Source organism: Notolabrus celidotus, chromosome 9 (genome assembly GCF_009762535.1).
Source record: "Notolabrus celidotus isolate fNotCel1 chromosome 9, fNotCel1.pri, whole genome shotgun sequence".
Classification (NCBI taxonomy): Eukaryota; Metazoa; Chordata; class Actinopteri; order Labriformes; family Labridae; genus Notolabrus; species Notolabrus celidotus.
Window position 1 is genome coordinate 6,713,580 of NC_048280.1, and position 25,580 is coordinate 6,739,159.

The 25,580-nt window shown below is 40.6% G+C and overlaps 1 protein-coding gene and 1 non-coding gene across 5 annotated transcripts in view; one reads left to right on the plus strand and one right to left on the minus strand.

The window, feature by feature from the left end:
* The window catches only part of taok3a (TAO kinase 3a), a 111,632-nt gene that overhangs the window by 44,870 nt on the left and 41,182 nt on the right, over window positions 1-25,580 (plus strand). For all 4 annotated transcript variants that reach the window (XM_034692692.1, XM_034692694.1, XM_034692693.1 and 1 more), the window contains 6 exons: window positions 460-581; window positions 14,731-14,982; window positions 20,603-20,674; window positions 21,387-21,488; window positions 21,808-21,853; window positions 25,088-25,184. In XM_034692692.1, coding sequence (XP_034548583.1) covers window positions 14,851-14,982; window positions 20,603-20,674; window positions 21,387-21,488; window positions 21,808-21,853; window positions 25,088-25,184 — 449 coding nt within the window. In that variant the 5' untranslated portion in view covers window positions 460-581; window positions 14,731-14,850. The remainder of the gene's footprint in view (window positions 1-459; window positions 582-14,730; window positions 14,983-20,602; window positions 20,675-21,386; window positions 21,489-21,807; window positions 21,854-25,087; window positions 25,185-25,580) is intronic.
* On the minus strand, window positions 12,201-12,272 carry trnae-cuc. The gene has a single exon. It is a non-coding gene; the product is annotated as a tRNA-Glu (tRNA).

A 25,580-nucleotide genomic window follows, 5' to 3' on the forward strand; every position in this document is an offset into this window, starting at 1 on the left:
GTTATGTTTTTAAAAAGGCGCACTCTATGTGCGAGACAAAAGGAGAAGGGAAGTCAAAGTTTTTTTGATATTTATTAGGAGTTTGCAGAAGTTGCAGTCATCCACAACGTGTAGCAGATCTGCGTCAGTGTCAGAAAGACTTATTTAAAAATAGGTGTTATATAAAAGACACATTTATTGCCGCCATTTTTGCTGATTGTACTTACATGTTGGATAAAGATTGTTGTTTTTTTTTCATTAAAATATTTGTTAGCTATACAAAAAGTCAGAAGAATTATGCTAAATGTTGACCACATTTTCCCCATGCATTAAGATGTTTGTGTTTGTCAACAGCCCACAGATATTGTGCATCAGTGAGGAAGAGCATCTTCAAATCTGAAAACTGGAATCAGTGACTTTTTGACAAATCCGGTATAGAATAACTCATATTTTTCTTCTTCTTCCTGTCTTCATCCTCAGGTTCAGTTTCATTCCAGCCATGAGGGAAATCACCAAGAAGTAAACTCTGCACTGAATCCAAGACGGTACAAAAGGAAGGAGTCCAGGGACATTCAGAAACCCACTTTACACATTTCACACAGGTAAGTTAAACACACCACTCTGTAACGCTGTTGAACCCTTTTGAACGCATCCAACAGACAGACCGTCGCAGTCGCCCTTCAGTTCAAACTTTGCATGTGTGCGTAAATGTCAGATGTTGCATGTTTCAGTTGGACATTCAGCCCGGGCATCCACCGCCAGTAAACTGGGTCTCGTTTGCCACATAATGAAAGCTTGCTGCCCTGCCGGCTCTCTGATGTACATAACAGCTAACCAAACCTCTGTCACACTGAATTAAATCTGAGCCTGGAACTTTCTCTGGCCTGTACCGTGGTATTTTTAAGATGTCTTTGTGTGTTTGGGTACGCATATTTGAACTCCTGTGCAGGGGTGGATTTCTGCAATACACTATTTGTGGTTTGCTTGTTGGCGGCATGGAAAAAGTAAATTGTTGGATACTTAAAATTGGAGGCCGCCTTTTGTGGTGGACATTTTTGAACTTAGATGGCTTTGATTGTTCATGTAGCAAAGTACAGATTGTGTATTTCTGTTAGTGAAAGGCAGAGAAGTTAGGTTTCACAGTTAAAGGTGGAGGGCAGTGGTAAATTGAAGGCATAGATTTGTGTTGACACAAAATGAGCTTTAATTTAGGACTACAGATTTATGCTTGTTGCATAACTAGAAATGAAAATGTATATTTGTAAATGGTGCACAAAGTCTCCTGATTTGTTTCAGCTTTAATTGAAGGCTCAAGTCGGTCCGTGCTTTTGGAGACTCATGTGAATTGGGTAATAACGCAAAAATTCCATCTGTCAACTCGCTGTCATCCTCACACAGAGCCGACAGCAAAGACTGGATCCAGTGGGAAGCCAGGCGTGTTTGTGTGAGTGTACTTTGAGTGCTGTGGGCAAATCATGCTGTTGAGTCACACCCTGATTGGGAAAAGAGCTTGCGGGGACGGGGTGTGGTGGAGGGGAACAATTTGGGTTAGAGAATGACCGAGGGCTTATTTCAAATGTCTGGACTTTCTCTCACATGGATGAACCCGAGGGCAGAGTACCTGTGAAGTTCAAGCTAGCCAGGGCTGTCATATGCAACAAACAAGGCCACAGAAATGCTCATGGTCGCTCAGAGGCCCGTGGTGCCCATGGTGCACCCGTTCAGGTGGTCTCACTTTTTTGCCTGATTAGATCTCTTTGTTATGGCGGTGGAGATGTACGCATTGATTTAGTCTCTCTGGTTGGAAGGCCTTTGCATGCCCAACTGTAGTAAAACATAAGAACTGTAAGGTATGGCAAACATTGAGCATCAGACACTTTATTTCTTGTATTTTTGGTGTTTTCATACACCATGTTGTCATGAAATGATCTGTATATATTTAAAGGAAAACTTTTTTAATTGAAATAATACATGTCTGCTTCCTGGTGGTCTAATGATGCTCATTAAAGACAAAGTGAGATTCACTTCTTCTCCTAAGCTGTACTCTCTCGCCTTATATATTTACACATAATAGAGGGTTCACTCTAAATTTCACTTATACCTTTTTCAATATCATCCCCAGGTCTGGAGTACAGTTGTTATATGTCAAGCTGTTACGTGACCTCTGTCTCTCTCTCTCTCTCTCTCTCTCTCTCTCTCTCTCTCTCTCTGCAATCCATGTGCATGTTGTTTTTAGTAGAGGCGCCCTCTTTTGGGGCACTTTTGGCATCGTCTTTTCCACTGCACTTGACTGATTACGAAACAGCGCCGCCACTACATCGGTGTGATGTCTTATGAGCTGTTAAGAATGTCAAATTCACTGAGTACTGTCCTTGGAATATGCTGTTCTTCGTGAAAACACCAGTCAACACCGACAGACTGACAGCCAAATTCCACCAGATCCGTCTCTGATCCGTCACAGCACCGGATCTGATAGGTTTCTATTCTAGTCAATGTGTTAACATCTGCTGGATCCGCTCCATTGCAACGGATCAGAGACGCAAGACTTCTATTTTTGGATTCCAGAGCACGACGTATCAATCTCAACAGAGCAGATGGAGTGGGACAGGAAGTCAGGTTTCACCAAAACAAAATGAAAACATCCGGTTAATTTTCAGAATAAAACACTCTGTGTTATCACCAGATCGTATTTCACTTAACTGCAACAACAAACCGTTATGGTGAGCGGAGCCAGGCCTGGAGTCAACAGGTCAGAGGTTTTCAGAAGACCAGAAAGACAACATGGATGAGGAGAGGAGGAGGAGAATCATTGTTTCAGTAATGACTGCAGGAAAACACCGGTCCCTTGACTCCAGTGGTCTGGCGGTCCTGCTCTGTCAAGTGTTGACGGATGAGAGAGCACGAAGCGGGACTGCAGCGGATCGGAGACGGACCGGACACGGATCTGGTGGAAGTCCTGTGTTAGGCAGCCTTCTCTGACTTTTATATGCTGGAAAAAAAACCTGTATTCATTGCGAGACTTATCTTTAGTGAGGTGTTTGCTATGCTCAATTTATGGGCCAGTTTGGAGTAAGTTATGTTCAGTTTTAGGAAGTTGACAGCTTTCAATGTATTCCTGGTTCATCAAAAATATGACTGAGCACATTATCAAATACTCCCCGGTACCTCTATCCCAAGCATGGAGTCTTCGGCACCAAATATTTCGTGGGTCACAGGCCAAAAAGATTGGGAACCCCTGTGTTACCGTGCACATGCCTATACCACTCGTACCCTCTGCTCATACTCTGCACAAACTGCTCATAGAAACACTCAAACTTCACATAGTGACTGTGAGTGCTTCAGACAAGTCCTCTTGCATATGAATGAAGTCCTTTGGGGGCCTAGTCTAGAGGACTGACATTTGAATTAAGCTATTGTGCTATTAAGGTTGTATATGAGTGAGTTAGCTCACCTGAGTGTACACATGCATGCATGGATGCTATTCACTCTCCTGGGTATAGGTATCCATTTAAGTCCACGTGTATTGATTTACAGGTGAAACAATGAGCTTTAATTTTCCATGAGAAGAAACAGACGTCACATTTTCCCTTTAAGAAACATCATCCAAGTTATTTTATTGTGACTTCGCCCCCCTACACCTCATTCCATTTACTCTCTCAGATCCAGTTGCAGATTAAATGTCCTCCAGCTTCTTTCCTTGGTCTCTCCTCCATCGATGTCCAGTGTGGTATGGTTGCTCCTGCTCTGTGTCTGTACTGAGAAAACAGAGTACAAGAGAAGAAATTTGCCTTCGGGCCTTTCTGCCATAAATCTGTGCCATAAAGCATTGCACACTCCTCACCAGAGATCGTATCTGCTAGTGCAAGAACAGGTGAGCAGGGTGAGGAGTGGGAATGCAAGAAGCACCGTTTGCCATCAAAATACCTTTAAATTTACTATTTGAAGATAAAATACTGATTCAATATTGCTTAAATTTGGGAAGTCATCACAAAGCAGCTGGCAATGCACATTTCTGCAGGCTTCTGTATCATTCAAACGTGTTGACCCATTTATATCATGCAAGAGGCATGCTCACACACGTCACATGAGCGCATGCAGGACTCTCCAGGGACAGTGCATTCTGAGATCTGAGGCTCGGACGCTTGCAGTCTTTAAGTTTTCATTAGACGTGATTACTGAAGTGCGGTGGTTTTCTCTTTTTTTTTCCTGTTTCATCCTCTCTTCTTCTTTGCTCACTCACAACTCCAAAGCTCCCAAGCCTGCTCTCTATAATGTCATGATTAGAAAAAAACGTAACTGAATCATTACATAATTCTTATTCTCTCTCTCTCTCTCTCTCTCTCTCGTACACACACACGCTGCCGTCACACTACGTCTCAACTCACAGTTTGGCGGATTTACCCGTTCTTTTTTTTCTCTCTCCCCGTTTCTGATTAGAGCTGGTGATTTTAATCCCAGTAAGAATTCCCACAGTCTGCCTAATTCCTGTTCCTGCCTAAAGCTGGTAGGGGGTCCAGTAAGCTGCTAAGCCCCCCTGGCTATACACGCACAAACACACACATCAACTGACGCACACATATGGACACTCGAGCCCTCTCGCTGGCATGATGGCGCAGAGATATTTTCTAGCTCGATCTGTACATATGAACACGCATACATGAGAGCATGCTTTCATACATAATATACTGTTAATGCACACACACACACACACACACGCACAGTGCACTTCACTGATGTTCTCGTGGGAGCTGACTAGAATACAGCGAACCCAGGAGACTTTATGCAGAAATGAGTGATAAGAAATTCAGGTATTCTTCTTTGTCGAAGCTTTTCTTTCTGAGGAAGTTGATAAAAGAGGACAGAGTTTCAAAGAGGAGCGCCAAGTGTTAGAGAACTGAAAGAATTTATAGATAAGACAGGAGGGAGAAGAAGAAGAAACTTGATGTCTGTAAAGCTTCTATCAAAGTCAATCTGAAATATTTCAGTTTAGAGATGTTTTCATGCATCCATAATGTCTAAAGAGCAAAAATAGTTTTGTCTTTGTCCTGCATTTTTAATTCTAGATGCTCCTAGAGCTGGGCGATATTGAAAGAGATGTTATTTGGAAATTGTTCATGTCAGTCGATATCGATAGTTGTCACAATAAATAATATATCGTTATTTCATTTAAATTTAAAGGCAGATTTTTTTCTCCTGAGTAAAAGTTGAAGAGAGCAAATAGTTTGTTAGCTTGTTTCTGGATTTAGTTCACTGATAAGCTTCTTGTATCCATCTTTTTTTTTTTTAAGTTATATTAAGGGGGAATTTTTGCCTTCATGGATAGGACAGCTGAAGAGAGACAGGAAACTTTGGGAGTAAATGAGGTATGCACCGAAAATTTGGCCACTGGAAAAAAACAGCACATGAGAAGGGGAACAAAGAGCAGAAAAAAGGACTCGTCTGTCTGAACCAGATGAGGTGCATGCACCCTCGTTGTCTGATATCTTCAATGAGATCCTTGATTTTAGTGAGGTTAGTACACAGTCAGAGCCATAAATGCAATGGTAAGGGAGACCGGGGACAGTTGTATCATTTTTGACATTTCTGTCTATAACTTTGAGCTCTTTTAACCCAGTGTGTTCAAACTACTATGCAAACTAGCTGCAACTAAACTGAGCATGTGCAGAGTGAATCAGGTGAGTCCTAACTTATTCCTGATTGGAGCAAGTGCAAGTGTTACAACTGTCCCCTGTCTCCCTACTAATTATTGGCATAATAAAATGGCATTTAATTTATTTCGGTCTTTCAGTTTTCAGTTTCGACCATGAATTTTCATTTCGGTGCATCCCAGAGTAAATGGTCGCGGCCGGGAGTCAAACGGGCGACCTCTGCGACGAGGACTATAGCCTCTGTATGTGGGTCGCTCAGACCGCTAGGCCAATAGCACCCCATATCCGTCATTTTTGAGAGTGCTAACAGGAAGCAGGAAGTGTAGAATTAGTTTTTTGCAAAACGTCTGTAAGCCCGCCTACCTCTTACCCTGCGACGTGATTGGCTGTTCAATGCCGTCTTCTTCTGCCTAGTGTTTGGTGGCAACTAGAGTTTAAGGCACATTAGAGCATCCTCCTTTTCCAGTGGTTGGGGGTTGTAATTACAGGTTTCAATACATCAAATTTGTATCAAACATTTGTTATATTTATATTGAGGAAAATAATATCAGGATAATTATTGTTATTGAATTACCGCCCAGCCCTAGATCTTGCACTTGTAAGAATGAATACAACTTCAAACATATGTGCAGTATATGCAAAAGACTTACATTTTATTGCACCTCAAGTAAAAATAAAGCACGTATGCTTTTCCTTTTTTTTGTAGGCCATGATGAGATTCAAAATCAATACCGCCTTTAAATGTTACATTTTCCCTATTTTTATGGTGTATGTCTCTTATTCCTGTTTTGAATTGCCATGAATAGACAGCGAAATATCCCATTTAAATATGTCTGATGCAGCACATGGTGTGCAGCTATATCCGGCCGCCTGATGGACTCAGTCCTGCAACAACATGTTGGTACATCAATTAGTCATAACTGCACCAACAGGGGGCCCGGGGGTGGGATTGTGTACAGTGTTGTTTGTTTGTAGGTTCCCTTTTGTGTGTGTGTGTGTGTGTGTGTCTTGTGTAGCTATGCGTGTTGAACTTTAGCCCACATTTGACACATGTATGATTGCATGTGTTCATGTAAAGATTGAACCATTTGAGAATTGGTGTGTGTGTGTGTGTGTGTGTGTGGATGTTTGACACTGCATTTCATGTCTTGAAGAATAAAGTACAGGCTTGTTTGAAATGTTGGATATCAGCCAGACATTGTTGACTGGTTTCCTTTTGATGCTGCCAGAATCCAATGAAGAGGAAACACTAAGTTCATGTCATGTTTAGAAATTGTCAAAACTTTGAGATAATCGCTGTGAAGTCTTTCGGTACAAAATCCTTTTTTAATATCCTTCCAAAAATGTTGGATCCTAACGTGTTCTCAGCCGAGTGTGCGTGTGTGAAGTCAGGCCAGATTAGCATAAACCGTATAATCTCTTTTACATATAATTTGTTTTTATGATACATAGTTTATTATATACAGCAAATCTTTTAGCACCATTACCCACCCCCACAGTCACCCCCACACACACGCCGTCTCATCTCACACTCAGACATCAGTGCCAGCAGACAAAGCACTTGTTATTCCTGCACATACACACTAATGCACACCTGGATTGAAGCACAAAGTTATGCATGGGTGTGTAGGAACGCACATGTAAAGAATTCACACAAACACAGACTGTGTGCGTTTAATCTTTCTAAGCTATATGCCTAATCAGCTCTCTCTCAGAAACAATGCCATTCATAGATCCACAGTAACCACACGTGCTCTCTCTCTCTCTCTCACACACACACACACACAAACACACACAGAGACACACAGTGGACCCTCCAAACGCAGGGCTCTACCGAACTAGTAACAGATTAAGCAAGCCCACCATGTTACAACCTGTTGTTGCCATATTGCATCACTTAACACATCTTAGAGGAGAGGAGGAGGAAGAGTGAAGAGTGAAAGAGAGGGTGAGAGGGAGGTGTGCAGAGTGTCTCCAGAGTGATCACATGACTTCAGCGTTCATTTGTTCCATTTTTATCCGTCTTTTACTCCCTCACCTTCTCCTTCCATCACAGTGAGTTGGATCTTCATCAAAGCGGCTCACTGACTCCAGATCTGTATCAGACCCTGATTTCAGAGTTTTTATTTATGTCTTCTACTTTGTAAACTCTCCCTTCTTGTCTGATTTACAATAAGGGTGTGCATAGTTATTCTCTGTGTGCGTACTCGTGCACTGGGTGTGTTTTCCGACAGGTAGAGGGTTGAGCTGGTGTTTACTTTGGTAGCTATCTGGAAAGAAGGAGAGATGAGAGACTGACAGGACTGATGCAACCAGGAGACAGACACACACACACACATTCACCAACACTCATGGACATACAAAAGATGCTTTTGAAGGTAAAAGGTTAGAAAATACACACACAACATAACATATGCAGGAATGTATGCATCACAGGCAAAACCCAGCTTGTTGCATATTTGAAGATAACTGTGTTGTGACTATGTTTGAATTACATTCCCATAGGGATGGGGGATAATTCGATAACGATAATTATAATGACATAAATTCACAATATAAATATATCAAATGTTTGATAAAGATAAACCTGTAATTACACCCCCCCAACCACTGGAAAGGGAGGGGGCGCTAATGAGCCTGAAATGCTATTTGCCACCATAGAATGGAGCGACGCCTGCGAGCTAGTTCAGGCAGACAACTCGAACTGCAATGCCATACACGTCACATGTCCCACTCTCATAACCATCATCCAATCCTGCCCTCTGCCTCTCAAATTGGCGGTCTATTTAAACTGGGGAAAAATCTCCCATCTCTCCCTCTGCCTGTCAACGCCTCTGCTGCTGCATGCCATTGCTGATATTTTATTCTTCCCCGCCGCCTCCCCAGCTTCCACCTGCAGGCTCCGGGGGTGTTTAGTATGTTTTGCTCATCACTCCTCAAAGTCTGCATGTAAACTTATCTGCAGGGAGTGATGAGGCCGGAGCCTGGGCGCCAAATATGAATATGTATTTGCTGCTACAATAAACAATTTAAACGTGAGTTGTCTGACTGAACTTTATAAATGATGGATGTAGTCTCCATGACATCACCCATCTGTTCCTGAGCGCTGTTTTCAAGCCAATCGTTGGCAACCAGGCATAGTGGGACCTAAAGAGGCGGAGTTTGAGCCTCCTAGCCAACAGCTATGTGTACCTGTCCGGGAGTCACGTCAGTCATGTCCTTATTTGGGCAAAAACTTGTAATCTTAATAACTTCTGAGCTGTCACGTTAGAAAAATTCACCTCCCGTAAGGTGTGTGTCGATAGAGAAATTAGCGATGTAGAGCCAAGCCATTTTTTGAACCAGGCTGTAAACATGTTTATTAATGCTGCAAAGATCGTCTTATTTGAATGGGTGTGTATGTGGTTTCTGGTGTTTCTGCAGCCAGCCTCAAGCAGATTCTCGATGTATTGCACTTCATAACACTTCCGCATGGGCTTCATATTTTGAGATCGGAGGTTGCCGCTTGGTTGCCACCCAACATTAGACAGAAGACCGCATTGAACAGCCAATCATATTGCAGAGTGAGAGGTAGGCAGGGCTTAAAGACGTTAGGAGCAGAATGTAAAGACAGCTGAAACCTACCAGCTCAAAGCAGAGTCGTTTGTCTGACACTGTGTCAACTCTGTGTTAACTATTAACTTAACTTCATTAAATAGAATTTCAGGATGTGGGTAAAGGAAGAGCACAGAGACAATTTCTGCTGTGCATGTTGAACACATTTAATGTCCACCGCGACCGTAGTACAACTGAACACTGAATAACAGTGATGCATTCACTGCACTGTGGGAAAAAACATTTAGTAATCTTAAAGGGGAGAGGACAACTCAAAACAATACTCTATAAACTGATACACAGTCCACTCTTTGATATCTTTGTTGTAAATTTAAATCAAATTATGCAAATTACCACAAAATACCTACTTCCTGTTAGCACCGTCAGAAATGATGGATTCAAGAAGCTCATCTGAAAACTAAATCCAGATACAAGCTAACAAACGGTCATCATAATTAAAATGAAATGATGATTTGATACCTATCATTGTAACATAATTTTCAATATTGCCCAGCTCTACGTTAACATGCACATTGGTTAAAGATGAGTTCATAGTTCCAATTTGCAGATATCAGTGCTTAAAAATGTCCGTCTATCAGAAGCCTGAATTACATGAAGCATTTAACAAACCCCTTTCCTAATACTTTCTAGCACTGCTCTTCATTTAACTCGCACTAACCACAAATTATGCGTAAGAATCTGCAGCCTACAGGTTGCATAAATGCAGTCACGTTGCTCTGCTGTACTCTACTATTCATTCATCATTCGTCACACCTCCATCACCGGCGTGGAGGTCTCAGCTGAGGGGTTTCATGCTTCTCAAAAATCCCTCAAGATTGACCGAGAGATGCCCCGAGGCAGTAAGCATGTAAGCCTGTATATGTGATCCCTCGCATTATGTAAGAGGGTAAACTGAAACCATGCGTTCATGTGACAACCCTACTGTGGTTTCTGAGCACGTTCCCAGGCATTTTTAGAAAGAAATCAAAGCTTTATGCCATGAAATTAGCTTTAGTCAGGGTATAGTTAAGCTGGCTGCCGTTCCATAAGCTGAGATGTGATATTGTAGCTTCATAGAACGTATTTCTTCACTTCTATAAGCAGAAGGGTTGCAAGCAGCAGAATATGTGTCCTTGTTCAAAGGCTGTCACAGTTTGCTCACCTGTTGAAGGGATCAGACTAATATGGAAATGAAGAAGTCCTTGATGACATAGAGTCATATCTTGAATGCTCTTCATTAATGTTCCGTTATATTCATGGTAAGATCATCACTATCGTCCCCTTTACTTTGCAGTTCAACAAATATCTATTATTTCTTAATGCTGACCTTCAAAACTTAGCTTCTTTGAGCTGCCTGTTACAGAGTTATAAAGAGTAAAGTTATGCTGAACCTTGAGGCTCTACTACAGACCATGAGTGCTCTGAATCTCATCTCCTGTTGTTGGAAATTTCCTCCCCTCAAAAATGTGTTTTTCTAGTTTCACTGTATGTCCCTTGACGTGTCTTTTCTGGACTACACTGACTTGAATCCAAGCAAAGTTGGTCACAAGAGAGGTCCTCTACAGGGGGGGGGACTCTAACTCTGTAAAATCTGAAACTCAACAGACCTGGGTGACCTTGATTTAGTAAGTGACACATTTAAAACATTGAAAACCTCTTTTAATGCTCCTTTAATGCCTCTCCGCTTCCACTGCTACGCTGACGACATCCAACTTTACATCTCCACCAATTCCATAACTGCTCCAACCCTCTCCACCCGGACCAACTGCCTGACTGAAATTAAATCCTGGATGCAAAAAAACTACCTCCAACTCAACTGTGAAAAATCTGACCCCATAATCATCGGCCCCAAATCCCTCACAACAACCACCAACAACTTCAACCTCCCCATCGACAATGCTTCCCTCACTCCGTCCTCACATGTTCACAACCTCGGTATCATTTTGGACTCCCATCTCACTCTGGAACAGCACATCAAGCACATCACCAAAACCGCCTTCTTCCACCTTGAGAATATCGCCCGTCTCCGTCCATCTCTCTCCTTTTCCACCGCTGAAACCCTGATCCACGCCTTTATCACTTCCAGACTACTGTAACAGCATCTTCTATGGCCTTCCTTCAAAACAACTCAACAAACTACAATACATCCAGAACTCTGCCGCCCGCCTGCTCACCCACTCCCACTCCCGTAACCTCCAATCCTCCAACGCCCACCTCCTCTCCCTACCACCTGACACCAAGCACCGAACCTTGGGGGACAGAGCTTTCTCTGTCGCCGCCCCCACCCTCTGGAACGCCTTACCACTTAACATTCGAAACTGCCCCAACCTGTCCACCTTCAAATCACTCACCAAAAGCCACCTGTTTAGAATTGCTTTTAACGTATGATTGCTTTTAAATGTATTTTATTCATGTTTTTATTATTCTGTTGTTTTATATGATGTTTTTATCCTTTGTGCAGCGTCTTTGAGTTTTTAGAAAAGCGCTTGATAAATAAAATGTATAATTATTATTATTAATTTATTTTATTTGTTTTTTTAAAACCTCTTCAACAGTGATTTATTGGTCGATTGTCACACCACTTCATTCTGTTGACAAGCACATTTTTTTATGCACAACATTGCAGCTGAGATAAAGGTACTTTATTGATCCCCAGGGGGGAAATTCAATTTTTTCACTCATGCTATTTTGGACATGCTACACATACAGTTTTTTTGGTATATACATACAAATGCACACACATGCAGTGAACATGCTTAGGGAGAGATGTCAGAGTGGGGATACTGCCGTCCACCAGCGCACCCCGAGATGTTGGGGGTTCGGTGCCTTGCTCAAGGGCACCTCGGCAGTGCCCAGGCAGGTGAACCAGCACCTCTCCAGCCACCAGTCCACTTGCCAAACTTTGTCCATACTGGGACTCGAACCAGCAACCCTTCGGTTCCCAAGCCAAGTCTGAGCTACTGCCGCCCCCAAAGAGCGTTCCCTGACCGGGAATCGAACCCGGGCCGCGGCGGTGAGAGCGCCGAATCCTAACCACTAGACCACCAGGGAACTAGACCACCAGGGAAAGATGGAGTCAAATGTGTCAATTCATGGGGGAGGAGTTTGCCCAAGCATACCTGGAATTTTGACAGCAGTAGTTTTTCACAAATAACTTAACTGAAATTACCTTTCACTAGCACTGAACCTCTTTCAGCCTCTGCAAGCTACAAGATAACTGGCCAATAAACAAAACAACAACATGCTAACCCCACTTACTATCATGATACATCCAATAGTAGCAATTTATGTTGCTCCTGATCTGTTTCTTGGTGTGACTGGAGCTCAGACATGTTACACTGAAAACTTCCATGTTTCCTCCAATGCTTGGTGACTGTCCATCTTGATGTGGAATGCTCTTTCGTCCATCCTGAGCAGACCAGCAATACAGGAAGAATGTATAGATGTTGTTTTGGACCTTTTTTTTTTATGATTATTTCTCTTTTTTTCAGCTAGCTGTCATCATAATTTTACAGACTTGCTATATATGACTTCATCATTTTAACCTCTTTTATCTCTGTTTATTTATTATTTTGAGTTTTTATCCAACTAATTAATTGGTTTTCATTTTATTTGATCATTTTATTTGATTATTTATAATTTATAATTTAGTTTTTCATTTATTATTTTAATGTTTATCCTTATTTATCCTTTTCACTTGTTCTATTTTCTCAGATGTGATTTCATCCTTTTATTCTGAAAATCTCTTTTATTTTCCTTTAATGCCTTTATTTACTTATCCATTTTATTTTATTTTATTTATTTATTTATATTTATTTATTTATATTTATTTATTTATATTTATTTATTTATATTTATTTATTTATATTCATTTATTTATTTATTTTGAAAAACCTCTTAAACAATTATTTATTGGTCTATTGTCACACCACTTACGTTTATTCTTTTTAACCTCTTGCGTTGTATTTTGTTTTGCATTTGTTTGTCAGAGCACTTTGTAAACATTTGTTTTTAAAGGTTCTATATAAAGAAAGTTATTATTCTTTTTCATTCATAAAGAAACATGGGGGGGGGCATGTTTAAAATAAGTCAGCATATCTATTTTTCACACGTACAAACTGGAAGGAAAACATCTCTTTGAAGCTTTAAGAGATTTGGTTTTACAAAGTGTAATGCAATGTACAGAATAAAACTTCAACATTGACTCTGAGTCTGGGGGGATAAAAAATCCGATAAACTCCATTAAAGTTATTGCCTCAGTCCTCGATGAGAAAGAGTACAGCCTTAGAAACCCCCTAAAGCTTGGAGACTACGTCTGTATGCTTCTGGTGCCGTGGGACAGAGGGCACAGGACTTTGCCTTTAAGACTGATATTTTTGGAGTGGGTGTGATGGCTTAGATCCCTCTAAGAGCAAGGGATTAGGGTGATGCTGATGCTTAGTGTCTTGGCCTGTGTGCCTGTGTGTCTTGCTGCCTCTGCCTGTATGTCAGCCCGCTCTGTGTGGAGCTGGCCTTTGGAGCCAGATTTGCTTGCTTCATCTGGATGATGTGCGCAGAGATTTCATGGTAGACAGAAACAGAGGGAAAGAGAGAGAGGGAGAGAAACAAAAATAAGGGAGATAGTGTGCGACCGTGTGCATGTGTGCGTCTGTGTGTGATGCATGTGCAGTGAAGCTAACTGGAGCAGGGTGTCCGGGATGCATACACGCTTGACGGCCCGGCTGCAGCCTTGTGATACAAAACATTTAGTGTTAGCGTGTGTGTCTGCACGCACACGGGCAACTGTTACACTGTGTGCACGTGTGGACATGATGCATCAGTGACTCAGCTTCAGCTGTCAAGTGTGTGTCTGTCTGTCTGCATGTGTGTGAGTGTGTCTTTAAGTGTGTTTATGTGTTTGTGTGTGTGTGTGTGTGTGTGTGTGTGTGTGTGTGTGTGTGTGTGTGTGTGTGTGTGTGTGTGTGTTCACATGAGCAAGTGTGACTGTTACTTGGATGAGCAGCAGGACCAGACAGCTAGCCGTCATCATATGACTGTCTTTTTCCTGTCTTATCATCTTTAAACTGTCTATGAGACACAGAAACACAGCCATGGAAACAAACACACACACACACACTCACACACACACACACACACACTTGGATATTCTTTGAAGGGCCTTTGAAGCAACATTAGATCAAACAGTGTCTGAAAGTTGTCAGCGTCTCTGTGTCAGTACGATTTACTGCTTTGACACAAATGATCGGTTAAACTTCACAAAAATGTGTCTAAGATTCACTCCTTATCCTTTTCATAAATATTTGAATATTTGCTTACTCGGGTCACATAATAAATTCCCTTTCACACATGGCCTGATCTAAGTTTCCTGCAGACATTTCTGTGTCCGATTGAAGAGGTTCTGCATCATTTATCTGAGGGAATCAAATGTCACAATCTTGTCCAGCTCAGCGCACAGCAATAAAAACATCATCAGCTCATCATCTGTCCCCTTTACCCTTCTGTTTCTCAGGTCTAGCTGGCCAATGCCGGGCCCGTCGTGGACATCTGGTGGCGGTAGAAGCAGCAGCAGCAGCAGTAGTCGTGTGTATGTGAGCGCGGTGCCCGAGGCCTAGCCCATGTCCAGCCCATAATGCCGTCGTCCACACGGAAAGGGGTGCCGAAGGACCCCGAGCTGGCCGACCTCTTTTTTAAAGATGACCCCGAGGATGTCTTCTGTGACCTGCATGAGATCGGACATGGCAGCTTTGGGGCCGTCTACTTTGTAAGTGCTTTGTTTGGTTTTGAACATTGTTTGAAGGACTTGATGTAAACTGGATATTTAATAAATCTGAAAATATATTTTTGCTCAGGGAACAGGTGAGAAGAGAGGTAAAGATATGATGAATAAATTGTGCAAGGTTACACTTCCACGTTACAAATTGCACATTTAACCCAGATAAACAAACTTTCACAGTAACCTAGAAAATGTAAACATACATTCATGATCATTGTACAAACATTTTTTTCTTTAAAAAGTATTTAGTCAGCCACTGATTTTGCAAGTTCTCCCACTTAGAAAGATGAGAGAGGTCTGTAATTTTCATCAGAGGTACACTTCTACTATGAGAGACAAAATGAGAAAAAAAAATCCAGGAAATCACATTGTAGGATTTTTATAGAATTTATTTGTAAATTATGGTGGAAAATAAGTATTTGGTCAATAACAAAAGTTCAACTCAATACTTTGTAACATAACCTTTGTTGGCAATGACAGAGGTCAAACGTTTCCTGTAAGTCTTCACCAGGTTTGCACACACTGTAGCTGGTATTTTGGCCCATTCCTCCATGCAGATCTCCTCTAGAGCAGTGATGTTTTGGGGCTGTCGCTGGGCAACACAGACTTTTAACTCCCTCCACAAATTTTCTATGGGGTTAAGGTCTGGAGACTGGCTTGGCCACTCCAGGACCTTGAAATGCTTTTTACGGAGCCACTCCTTCGTTGCCCGAGCGGTGTGTTCGGGATCACTGTCATGCTGGAAGACCCAGCCACGTTCCATCTTCAATGCTCTCACTGATGGAAGGAGGTTTTGGCTTAAAAATCTCACGATACATGGCCCCGTTCATTGTATTGTATTGTTCAGGTGCCGTTAATACAGGTAACCAGTGGAGGACAGAAGAGCTTCTTAAAGAAGAAGTTACAGGTCTGTGAGAGCCTGAAATCTTGCTTGTTTGTGGGTGACCAAATACTTATTTTCCACCATAATTTACAAATAAATTCTTTAAAAATCCTACAATGGGATTTCCTGGATTTTTTTTTCTCATTTTGCCTGTCATAGTTGAAGTGTACCTCTGATGAAAATTACAGACCTCTCTCATCTTTCTAAGTGGGAGAACTTGCAAAATCAGTGGCTGACTAAATACTTTTTTGCCCCACTACTACTACTACTACTACTTCATTGACACCTTCATAGTGTATCTTCTGACCTCTCTCACCTCATGTCCATATACAGTTGGCAATGGTTCTTTCCATTTTTCTAACATCATCCTTCTGGCTAAGAGATCACAAAAAGCTATCATGTTGGTTTGTTGTTTAGTCAAACTGATCATCCTTAGAGTTACTCCAAACAGGGCTAGAAGGACATGGTTCTAATGAAGTGTTGCAAATGTCTGACAAGATGTTAAACATGGATTCTCAAAGACTGTTCAGTTTTGGACAGGTTCAGAACATGTGCATGAGAGTGGCAAGTTCTTGTAGACATATGTCACATGTGGGATCAAGATACATTGAACTACTACATGTTTAAGACAAACAGAAGAACAGATTCTGTCAATTATTTTTTGCCACAGCTCTTCTGACATTTGTTGACATACACTACTAGTCAAAAGTTTGCACACACCTTCTCATTCAATGTTTTTATTCAATTATCTTCAACATTGTAGATTAATACTGAAGACATCAAAACTATGCAATAATCTGGTTTTGCCATAATCTGGATTACAACAGTAGTCAAATCGGGCTATCCATTGTGTTCTAACCCTACCTCTGAACAACACAACTGATGGTCTCAAACACATTAAGAAGGCAAGTCATTCTACAAATTAACTCTAGACTAGGCTCATGTTAATTAGAAACCATTCCAGGAGACCACTTCATGAAGCAGACTGAGAGAATACCAAGAGTGTGCAAAGCTGTCATGAAGGAAAAAAGGGGGCTACTTTACAGAATCTAAAATATAAAACATATTCTGCTTTGTTTAACACTTTTTTGTTCATTCAATAATTCCATATATGTTCTTTCATAGTTTTGATGTATTCAGTATTAATCTTCAAATAATTAAAATAAATACAAACCCTTGAATGAGAAGGTGTTTCCAAACTTTTGACTGGTAGTGTAAATCATCCTCCCATTTATTCTTGAGTGACTCCAGAGTCATGACTGTATATGTTTTCAACAGCTGGTAGATTGTACTTGTAACCTGTTTTGAATCTGGTTTATGACTATAAATTTCAATATATTACATATATTGACCACATAATTTACTTATACATTAGCCACATTGTAAAACTCTATGTCCAACATTGTACATCCTGCAAGAGCCCTAGTTGCAATGTGTAGATAATAAAAACAATGGTTTATTGTTTGAATATGAATTGACTTTAAAAGTATTTAAAAGGTCTCTATTAAAAAGTTTATCCCATCTGAGATTAAAAGGCCAAATCTGTAGTAGTGATCTAGCAGCCTGAGTTTTGCAGTAAATTGACAGCACATGAATGAAATGCTCTTTACTACAAGCTTATTATTATCACATGAGTATAGCTATGATTTATTAAATAATTAGTCACCATACATATTCATTTATTGATTTACTGATTTGTACGCGTTGTAAGTGTAGCCCCTGCTACATTATGAGCTCTTTGAATGCAATTAAATGGAGACAGATTCCCTCTCAGCACTTCTCTGTAGCTTTTCTTATTAATCTCATCATCACTAATTACCCATCAAGCCTTTCATTCTAAAGCTGAGTCGAGGGGGGGTTGAAAGCATGCTGCATCTCTCTGCTCTCTCTCTTCATTGCTTCCTTCTCTTCTCCTCTCTTCTCTTCTCTCCTCTCTCCTCTCCTCTCCTCCTCTCCTCTCCTCTCCTCTCCTCCAGATGTAGAGCTGGAGGCAATAAGCTCTCTCTCTCTCTCTCTCTCTCTCTCTCTCTCTCTCCCCCTCTTTCTCCCTCCCTCCCTCCCCTCTTAAGACATCTGTTTTCTTGCTGTAGAAAAACAGAAGCTGTACATGGTGGGGCAGGATTTTGTGGCAGGGAGGGCTTTATGAACCTCTTCTATCCCACTGTCCTTTACACACACACACGCGCACACACACACACACACACACACACACACACATGCACGCACATACACATACATACCCAGACGGCCCCAATACATCACTAGCAGCCCTGGTGCCAATGTCCGTCTGGCTAACAGGCTCCAGTGTGCGTCTAAATCCTGCCCTGATGCCAGCTCTGTGCTCACTGACACACTTATTCTGTCTGCATTACAAGCTTTAGCTGTTAGACTGAGCAGCTGACAGTGAAAGCACTATATCAGAAAAAAGATATGCAATCCTCTCAAATATAAACAACAAGTATAAGACGGTTCATATGTATTGACAGCATATACAGTTAAAGATCTCAAATCAGAAGGATGGATTGTCTACATTTGGCCTTAGAGGCAAAAATGGTTGCAAATCACACATTACTCATTAAGCTTTTTGCTAATAAGTAATGCCAGCTCAAATGAGCATAATGCCATTCATATTAGAGCTTCACTTGTCTGAATTATAGCAGCTTGTCAGTGAGAGGACAGAGAAGTTTTAATAAGTAACTCAAAGTGAAACTGTTTCAGTGTCCCTTAACTCCCAATGGATGTTCTGACTTTGTATTTACATCACTGTGGGGGATTAATGTGTGCATCCAAAGAAACTGATGGAAACATGAGGAAGTAAACACAAACACACTCAAAGGGTTGGTTTATTTTGCACTGAAGTAGTAGTAATAATAATAATAACAAAAATAGTTATATTTGTAGAACACTTTTAAAAAACCAAGTAATAAAGTTATTTACATGGGCAGCAAAGTTTAACAGGCAGTTAATAAAAACACACAGGTCAAGATAAAGAAATAAAACACATTTTAAAATACTTAAAATTCCCCTAAAATAACTCTAAGGAAATGCAATTATTTTAAAATATATTTCTTAAAATGGTTAAATCAAAAACAAACAAACAAAAAAAAATCAATAAAATAAAATAAAATAATACAAAATAATAGATAAATAAATAAAACAAAAAAATGATATAAAAAATAAAACAAAATAAGACAAAAAATAATAAAACAAAAAAAAATGAAAGAAAAGAAAAGAAAAGAAAAGAAAATAATTACAGAGAGGCTCTACGATAAAAGTATGTTTCCAGAAGAGATTTTAAAAGAGCTCACTGACTCAGCAGACCTGATCTCTTCTGTACTATCCATTGATCAAGTAAGGGACAGAAAGCAGATATTTTACAGCTCTTTCATTTTGTTACATCATCTGGGAAGTATAGAAATACTGCTTTACTGTTAAATAGAGCCTCAGGTTAATTGCATAAAAGCAGAGAAAAGTGCAGTAACTATGCCCATAATGTATGCATTCTCTCTGCGTTTGTGTGCATGCAAAGTCAAGTAAATTCATGCAGAGTGTGCACCCATAGTTTATGCATGTGAAGATTAGGGAGGAACTCCATTATAGAGAAGAACAAGGGGAATTCCCCCTGCTGTGCATGCAGGCCCATCATCCAGGGATTTGAACACACACTACTGTAGCTTATGCCGAATGAATTAGCCTCGTGTAATTATTGATACTCCCCCTTTCTCCGCCGACAATTAGCTTGAATGCATTTCAATATTTCAGCATTACATGTTTTTTTCCCCTCTCTTCTCTATAGCCAGCGTTCTATACATTACACCGGAGGGGAAAGGCTTTAATACGGGAACTGACAAGCAATCATATGGATCAAATGAATCTGAAACAAAGTCAAATGGGAATACTGTGTTGCCTGCTGTTACTGTAATTCCATTTGAATCTCGACATGAAATTCCCATTCATTTGTAAGTGGGATGAAGCCGAGATAAAGGCTTAGGCTGAGCTGCTGCGGAGCTGTCCATGAGGGCAAAAGCCTTTGAGGTTAACACCACGGGTTTAGCATGGCTGTGTGGATGTGCACAGACGACTCAAACACTTACAGTAGCAGCAGGAGGATAACCACACATCATTTACCTGCAGGCATCCTCTAATCATGTTGTTGAGTGCTTTGATCAGGTGGAAATGTGTTTAAATTCAAATGAGAGGATGTGTTATTGCCCCGTCACTCTGCTGTAAAGGATTTGCTTTGTGCATGCTTAAGGTGTTTTGCATCCTGCTCACCGTGAGATCACCCTTCTGAATGCTAAAAGGGAGTGAAAGTAAAGGGTCATGAAAATCAACTCATGTTATGTCATGAGCAGAACATAAACATTAATAAATTGTTTATTAAGCTCTATAATACAGATTCATGGTAAACAGTTGTAAGTGTATCTGCATATTTATCAGAACCTTCAACTCCTCCTTTTGAAGAATGTTGGAAACAGGATGATTACCACTCAATTAGTGTTTTACATCTTCACTTTGGGTTGTAATAATGTGTGTCAGTCCTAATTTATTGATGCTGGATCCTTTTTATGGAGTCTTACAGCCAGGGGGGGACCAAATTAATAAAATGAATAGGGCTTTGTGTCTTGTGAGAGAATCTCTGTTTTAGATATGACTTTTTTTTTTTTTAAGTTTATAGATTTTTAGACTTTTAATAGGTGCTGATCTCTCTGTTCTCCTCCTCAGGCACGAAACTCCTACTCCAATGAAGTGGTGGCCATCAAAAAGATGTCTTATAATGGCAAGCAGACTACAGAGGTAAGACAAAGTGTAACATACAGGTGTAGCTGTAAAAGGATCAACACAATTTGGTGGCTATCTCCAGAAAAAGAAAGATTGAAATTGTATTCCTCTTGCTCCAGTCCCGAAGAACGCCGGAGCTCAGAATACAGAAACAGCTTTAAGTCCATTCTGTAATGATATTCCCCTAACATTTGACACTACAGTAGCTTGTCTCATTTGTGGGGCTTACTTACCCTAAAGGAACAGAAATAATGTGAAATGATAAAAAATAATTACCCACCACCAGATGCAAAGTTTGGAAGAAAACACGTGCTCCCCTCAGGCGTGCCCCTGAAAAAGTAGATGTATGCACGGTGTATTTCAGAGGGCGGGGTATGAGATCACAGCGTACACTTCACAATTCAACACCTCTGCAGTTTAGCATGTGAGAACTCCTGCGTGTTATTGTCAGAGTTTTTGCTTGCTCATTAACTCTTCTGGAATATTTCTATCTCACCCTCCCTCGTCTTTTTTTTTCTATATTGCTGCAGCACTTTTAAAACACTTCCCCGTCTGTCTACATGCAATAGTAACAGATGTATAAAAGCCTTTCTACAGGTTTGAGTGCTTACTACAGAGACGCCAGCTGCACCATTGCAATCAAAGTCACAGAAATGCCTCCTTAAGTGTAACCTTGATTGTACCTGTAGTGTGTAACCATCTGTGTGTCTGGATTGGTTCCCGGCAGAAGTGGCAGGACATCATTAAAGAGGTCAAGTTTTTGGGACAGCTGCGACACCCAAACACGATCGAGTACAAAGGCTGCTACTTGAAAGACAACACTGCCTGGGTGAGTGGATCCTTCTCTCACAACTCTTTCGTTTGCTAGTTCCTCTCTTTGTTTTAGCCGTGCAACACTTGTTAGTTTAATCTTTTTCCTCCCCGTCCTCTTTGTCTGATTCTTTTCCTCTTAGTCTCCATCTCTCTCTCTCTCCTCCACCCAGTGTAAACTTATCTTTCTCTGTATATATTGTAGTCGATACAGCATTAAAATGTTCAAAGTTTGCAGCCAAAACAAGTTCGATTTTACCCAAACTTGACCTGAAGCTTTGTATCAAGCATGATTTGTGAATGATGAATTATTTAGCCGTAACTATTTTCTGTTTCAGCTGGTGATGGAGTACTGCCTGGGCTCTGCATCAGATTTACTAGAGGGTAAGTGTCTTTATTAATATGAAACGTGCACACAAACACTGAAACATTTACACATTTGAGCCACACTCAGCAGAACAGACGAGACATGGAACAAAAATATTCTCATGTGTTTAAATTAGCACATAATCACCTGAATATCAATCAACCAATCAACCTTTATTTATACTCGAGGGATCATTGAGGGGCAACCAACATGTACAATGATATCAAGTCAGATACAGTGACATTTAAAAAACAAATAACAAGGCATCAAAAGAATCCAAGTCATCAAATAGGATAATTTGTGATTTGGAGATAAAAACAATTAAAAGATAAAATAAAATAATACAAACAAAAGGAGGTGTAAGGGATTGACTATAAAATGCCCTAAAATAGGAAGGGACTGTTGACTGTTGATCTTTTTGGGGGCGGCAGTAGCTCAGTCCATAGGGGCTTGGCTTGGCAACCGGAGGGTCGCAGATTAGAGTCCCAGCATGGACAAAGTTTGGCAAGTGGACTGGTGCAAGGCACTGAACCCCCAAGTGCTCAGGGTGCGCTGGTTGATGGCAGCATCCTCACTCTGACATCTCTCCCTAAGCATGTTCACTGCATGTATGTGCATAAAATTGTATGTATATACACCAAACTGTGCGTGGAGCATGACCAAAAATAAACACAAGATGAAAAATTTAATTAATAAAGTATGTTTCTTTCTTTCTTAAAATGCTACCATAAATATATACAGGTAAACCTAGCTAAAACAGTTACAAAGTGGGATGGAAAGGTTGAAGATCAAGTTTGTAAATTGTCCAAGAGGTAAAAGTGCATTTAGTTCAAGACGCTGCTGCAACTTATTCCAGAAGTCAGGAGCAGAGAAACAAAAAGTAGTCTTTCCCAGATTGATGGAACTCAAGGAACATGCAAAAGCAGCTGGTTTGAGGTGTGAGTCTGATAAAAACAGAGTAAAACTGGCATTCACAACTTAAAACCTATAAAAAATTGTGTTCTCTTCTCTCGTTAGACAAACTTCACTAAATGACTCAAAACAGAGCAAAGCACTTCATACATGTTGCTCTCAAAGGTGTTCTGAGAGCCAATACCTGCAGCAATGACCTCAACTAGGATCTTAGACAGAGACAATTAAAGTGAGAAGCAGAATGACTTCACTCATATTTGTTGTGATGTTACATCGATCACTTCTTCAGAGGGTTATCTCTCTACTATTTGAATCTAAAGGCCAAAGAACATCCTCCTGTTTTTAGTGCTCGACCTCCTTATCTGTTTACCCTCTGAGCACTCCTGACCCTGAACCTTATGTGTTATTTTAAGCACCTATGTGTGTACTCATCGCTGACGCACATACACAGTCATGACAGTTGCTCTGTTTTTTGGCCTTTTTCTCTCAGTCATAGTTCTGCTGTGACCTTTTGCCTGGGCATGCATTCACTCTGTTTCTGCAACAGTCCACAGGGAGCCAATTTCAAAGCTGTGATCCATATGGTCGATGCCATGGGGAGGGATGTCTTATTTCCATAGCAGCAGGAGAATATTTTATACTAAAACTTTACATTTTTGATTACCAGGACCTTGATGAGACATGAAGTCTACACCACACAATGTTTATGTTGTCTGCTTTTCCTGTGCACCTATCAGAGTATACTGTTATGTTCTAGGAGTTAGAGCTGGGCGATATGGCCTTGGAATAAAATCCCTGATTTTTTTTACGAAAAATTCAATTTACGATTTTAAAGCAGTATAACTTTCAGCAAGATGTCTTGTTTGAAACAAAGCTACAGTACAACTTAAAGAGACTTATTTTCCATCTCATGAAAATAATAATTTCTTTGACTGTGACATTAAGCACCATGAACCAAAACTACTTCAAAAAAGTAAAATGAAAGTACCTCCTCTGGGAAAAAATGTGTCTTTTGTAGAATAATCCTCCTTGAAAACTAAATTCTTTATGCAACTGCTTAAGAAAAGATCAATTTCCACATTGTGATAGATGTAGTGCAAATATATCTTTCATCAAACTTCATATTTTTGCAGTGGAGGAGGTTACAGAGAAAATCTAGATTTTCTTTTTTTTAAAGGTGACATATCATGCAAAATCAACTTGTTAATGGTTCTCTACCTGAAATATGTGTCCCTGGCATGTCTACAAACCCCCCGAGAATGAAAAAAATCCATTCTGCCCGTGTTCTGATTTCTCCACCTTTCTGTAAATGTGTGCTGAAAAGAGCCGTTTCAGACTTCCGTGTTTTTGTTACGTCACAACAATATCCGGTCTGTCACAGAGTCAGAGCTCAGAGCTTGTTCAGCCCATAGACTGTATAAAATACAACTCAACTCCTCCTCCATTTTTCATTACCTGCACACGTGTGCTAACAAGGAGCTTAGGAGGGAGGCATGCTAGTTGTAGGCTGTCTTAATAAACACAAAGGTCGGTTTTACTCCCCACGTCTGCAGATTTGAAGATTTAGGGGATGATTTTTATTTGTCATGGAAAAGTGCTAGCGCTAGTTAGCATAGCCACATAGCTACATGTCGTAGCTGTAGCTGTGTACCAAGACACACGTCGAGGTACTGACAAATAAAACAACAAGAAACACAAAATCTGTGACCAATCCATCAGAAAGGTCCTGCTGCCTTTCTGGCAGAGGTCGGTTTTACTCCCCACGTCTGCAGATTTGAAGATCTAGTGGATGATTTTTATATATCATGGATAAGTGCTAGCGCTAGTTAGCATAGCTACATAGCTACATGTTAGTAGCTGTGTACCAAGACACATGTCTACATACTGATAAATAAAACAACAAGAAACACAATATCTGTGACCAATCGTTCTGAAAGGTCCTGCTGCAGAGGGTTGAGGGTTGAAGTAACGCGCTCTGTGAGCAGCCGTATATATTCAGCCAACATGTAAACATTAGATCAACGTGCTGGAGAGCCGAGGGCACATCCACTTCCTGAGGGGGCGTGGTCAGAGAGAAAACAGAGTGTTCTGAGGAGGGCTGAAGAAGAGGGTTCTTCAGGCATGCCAAAATCTGATTTCAAAATGTTTTTTTGAGCATAAACTTTAAAGACATGTTTTGGGGACCTCTTAGACCAATATATATTGATGAAAAAAGCGTGAAATGTCACCTTTAAATCGCCTGAAACCAAAAACTTGAATTAATCGATTAAAATCGATTTATCGTACAGCCCTACTAGGAGTCTTTGTACTAATATCCACTGTACATATTCCTCCTCTAGTTCATAAGAAGCCGCTCCAAGAGATGGAAATTGCTGCCATTACCCACGGTGCCTTGTTAGGACTGGCTTACCTACATTCCCATAATATGATTCACAGGTGAGTAAGTTTGTTTCCTCAATCCAAGCATTTCCCAACAGGACTTAAACCAAAATGTGATAAGATGAGGTGAGAGACACATGTTCTCCCTTTATTGCAGTGTTAACTCATTAAGCTGTAAAATCTCTCGTCTGCACTTAGGTTTGTTCTTCTCAAATATAATCACGAAGAAGGAGCAGCTCTTCTGTTTCACCGGTGTCCACAGTATTATCTTTATTGGCAGACAACTATGACTGGCATCCAATAATAGCACCATATGGAACCTTTTACCGTTAAACACTGATCTCATTTCAGATATGTAATCATATCTTTAAATACGTTACAGCAGTGACCTGTCATATTCGGGGACAAGCCTGATGAAATGAATGAATGAGCTGACAAGGTTTCTCTCAGCTG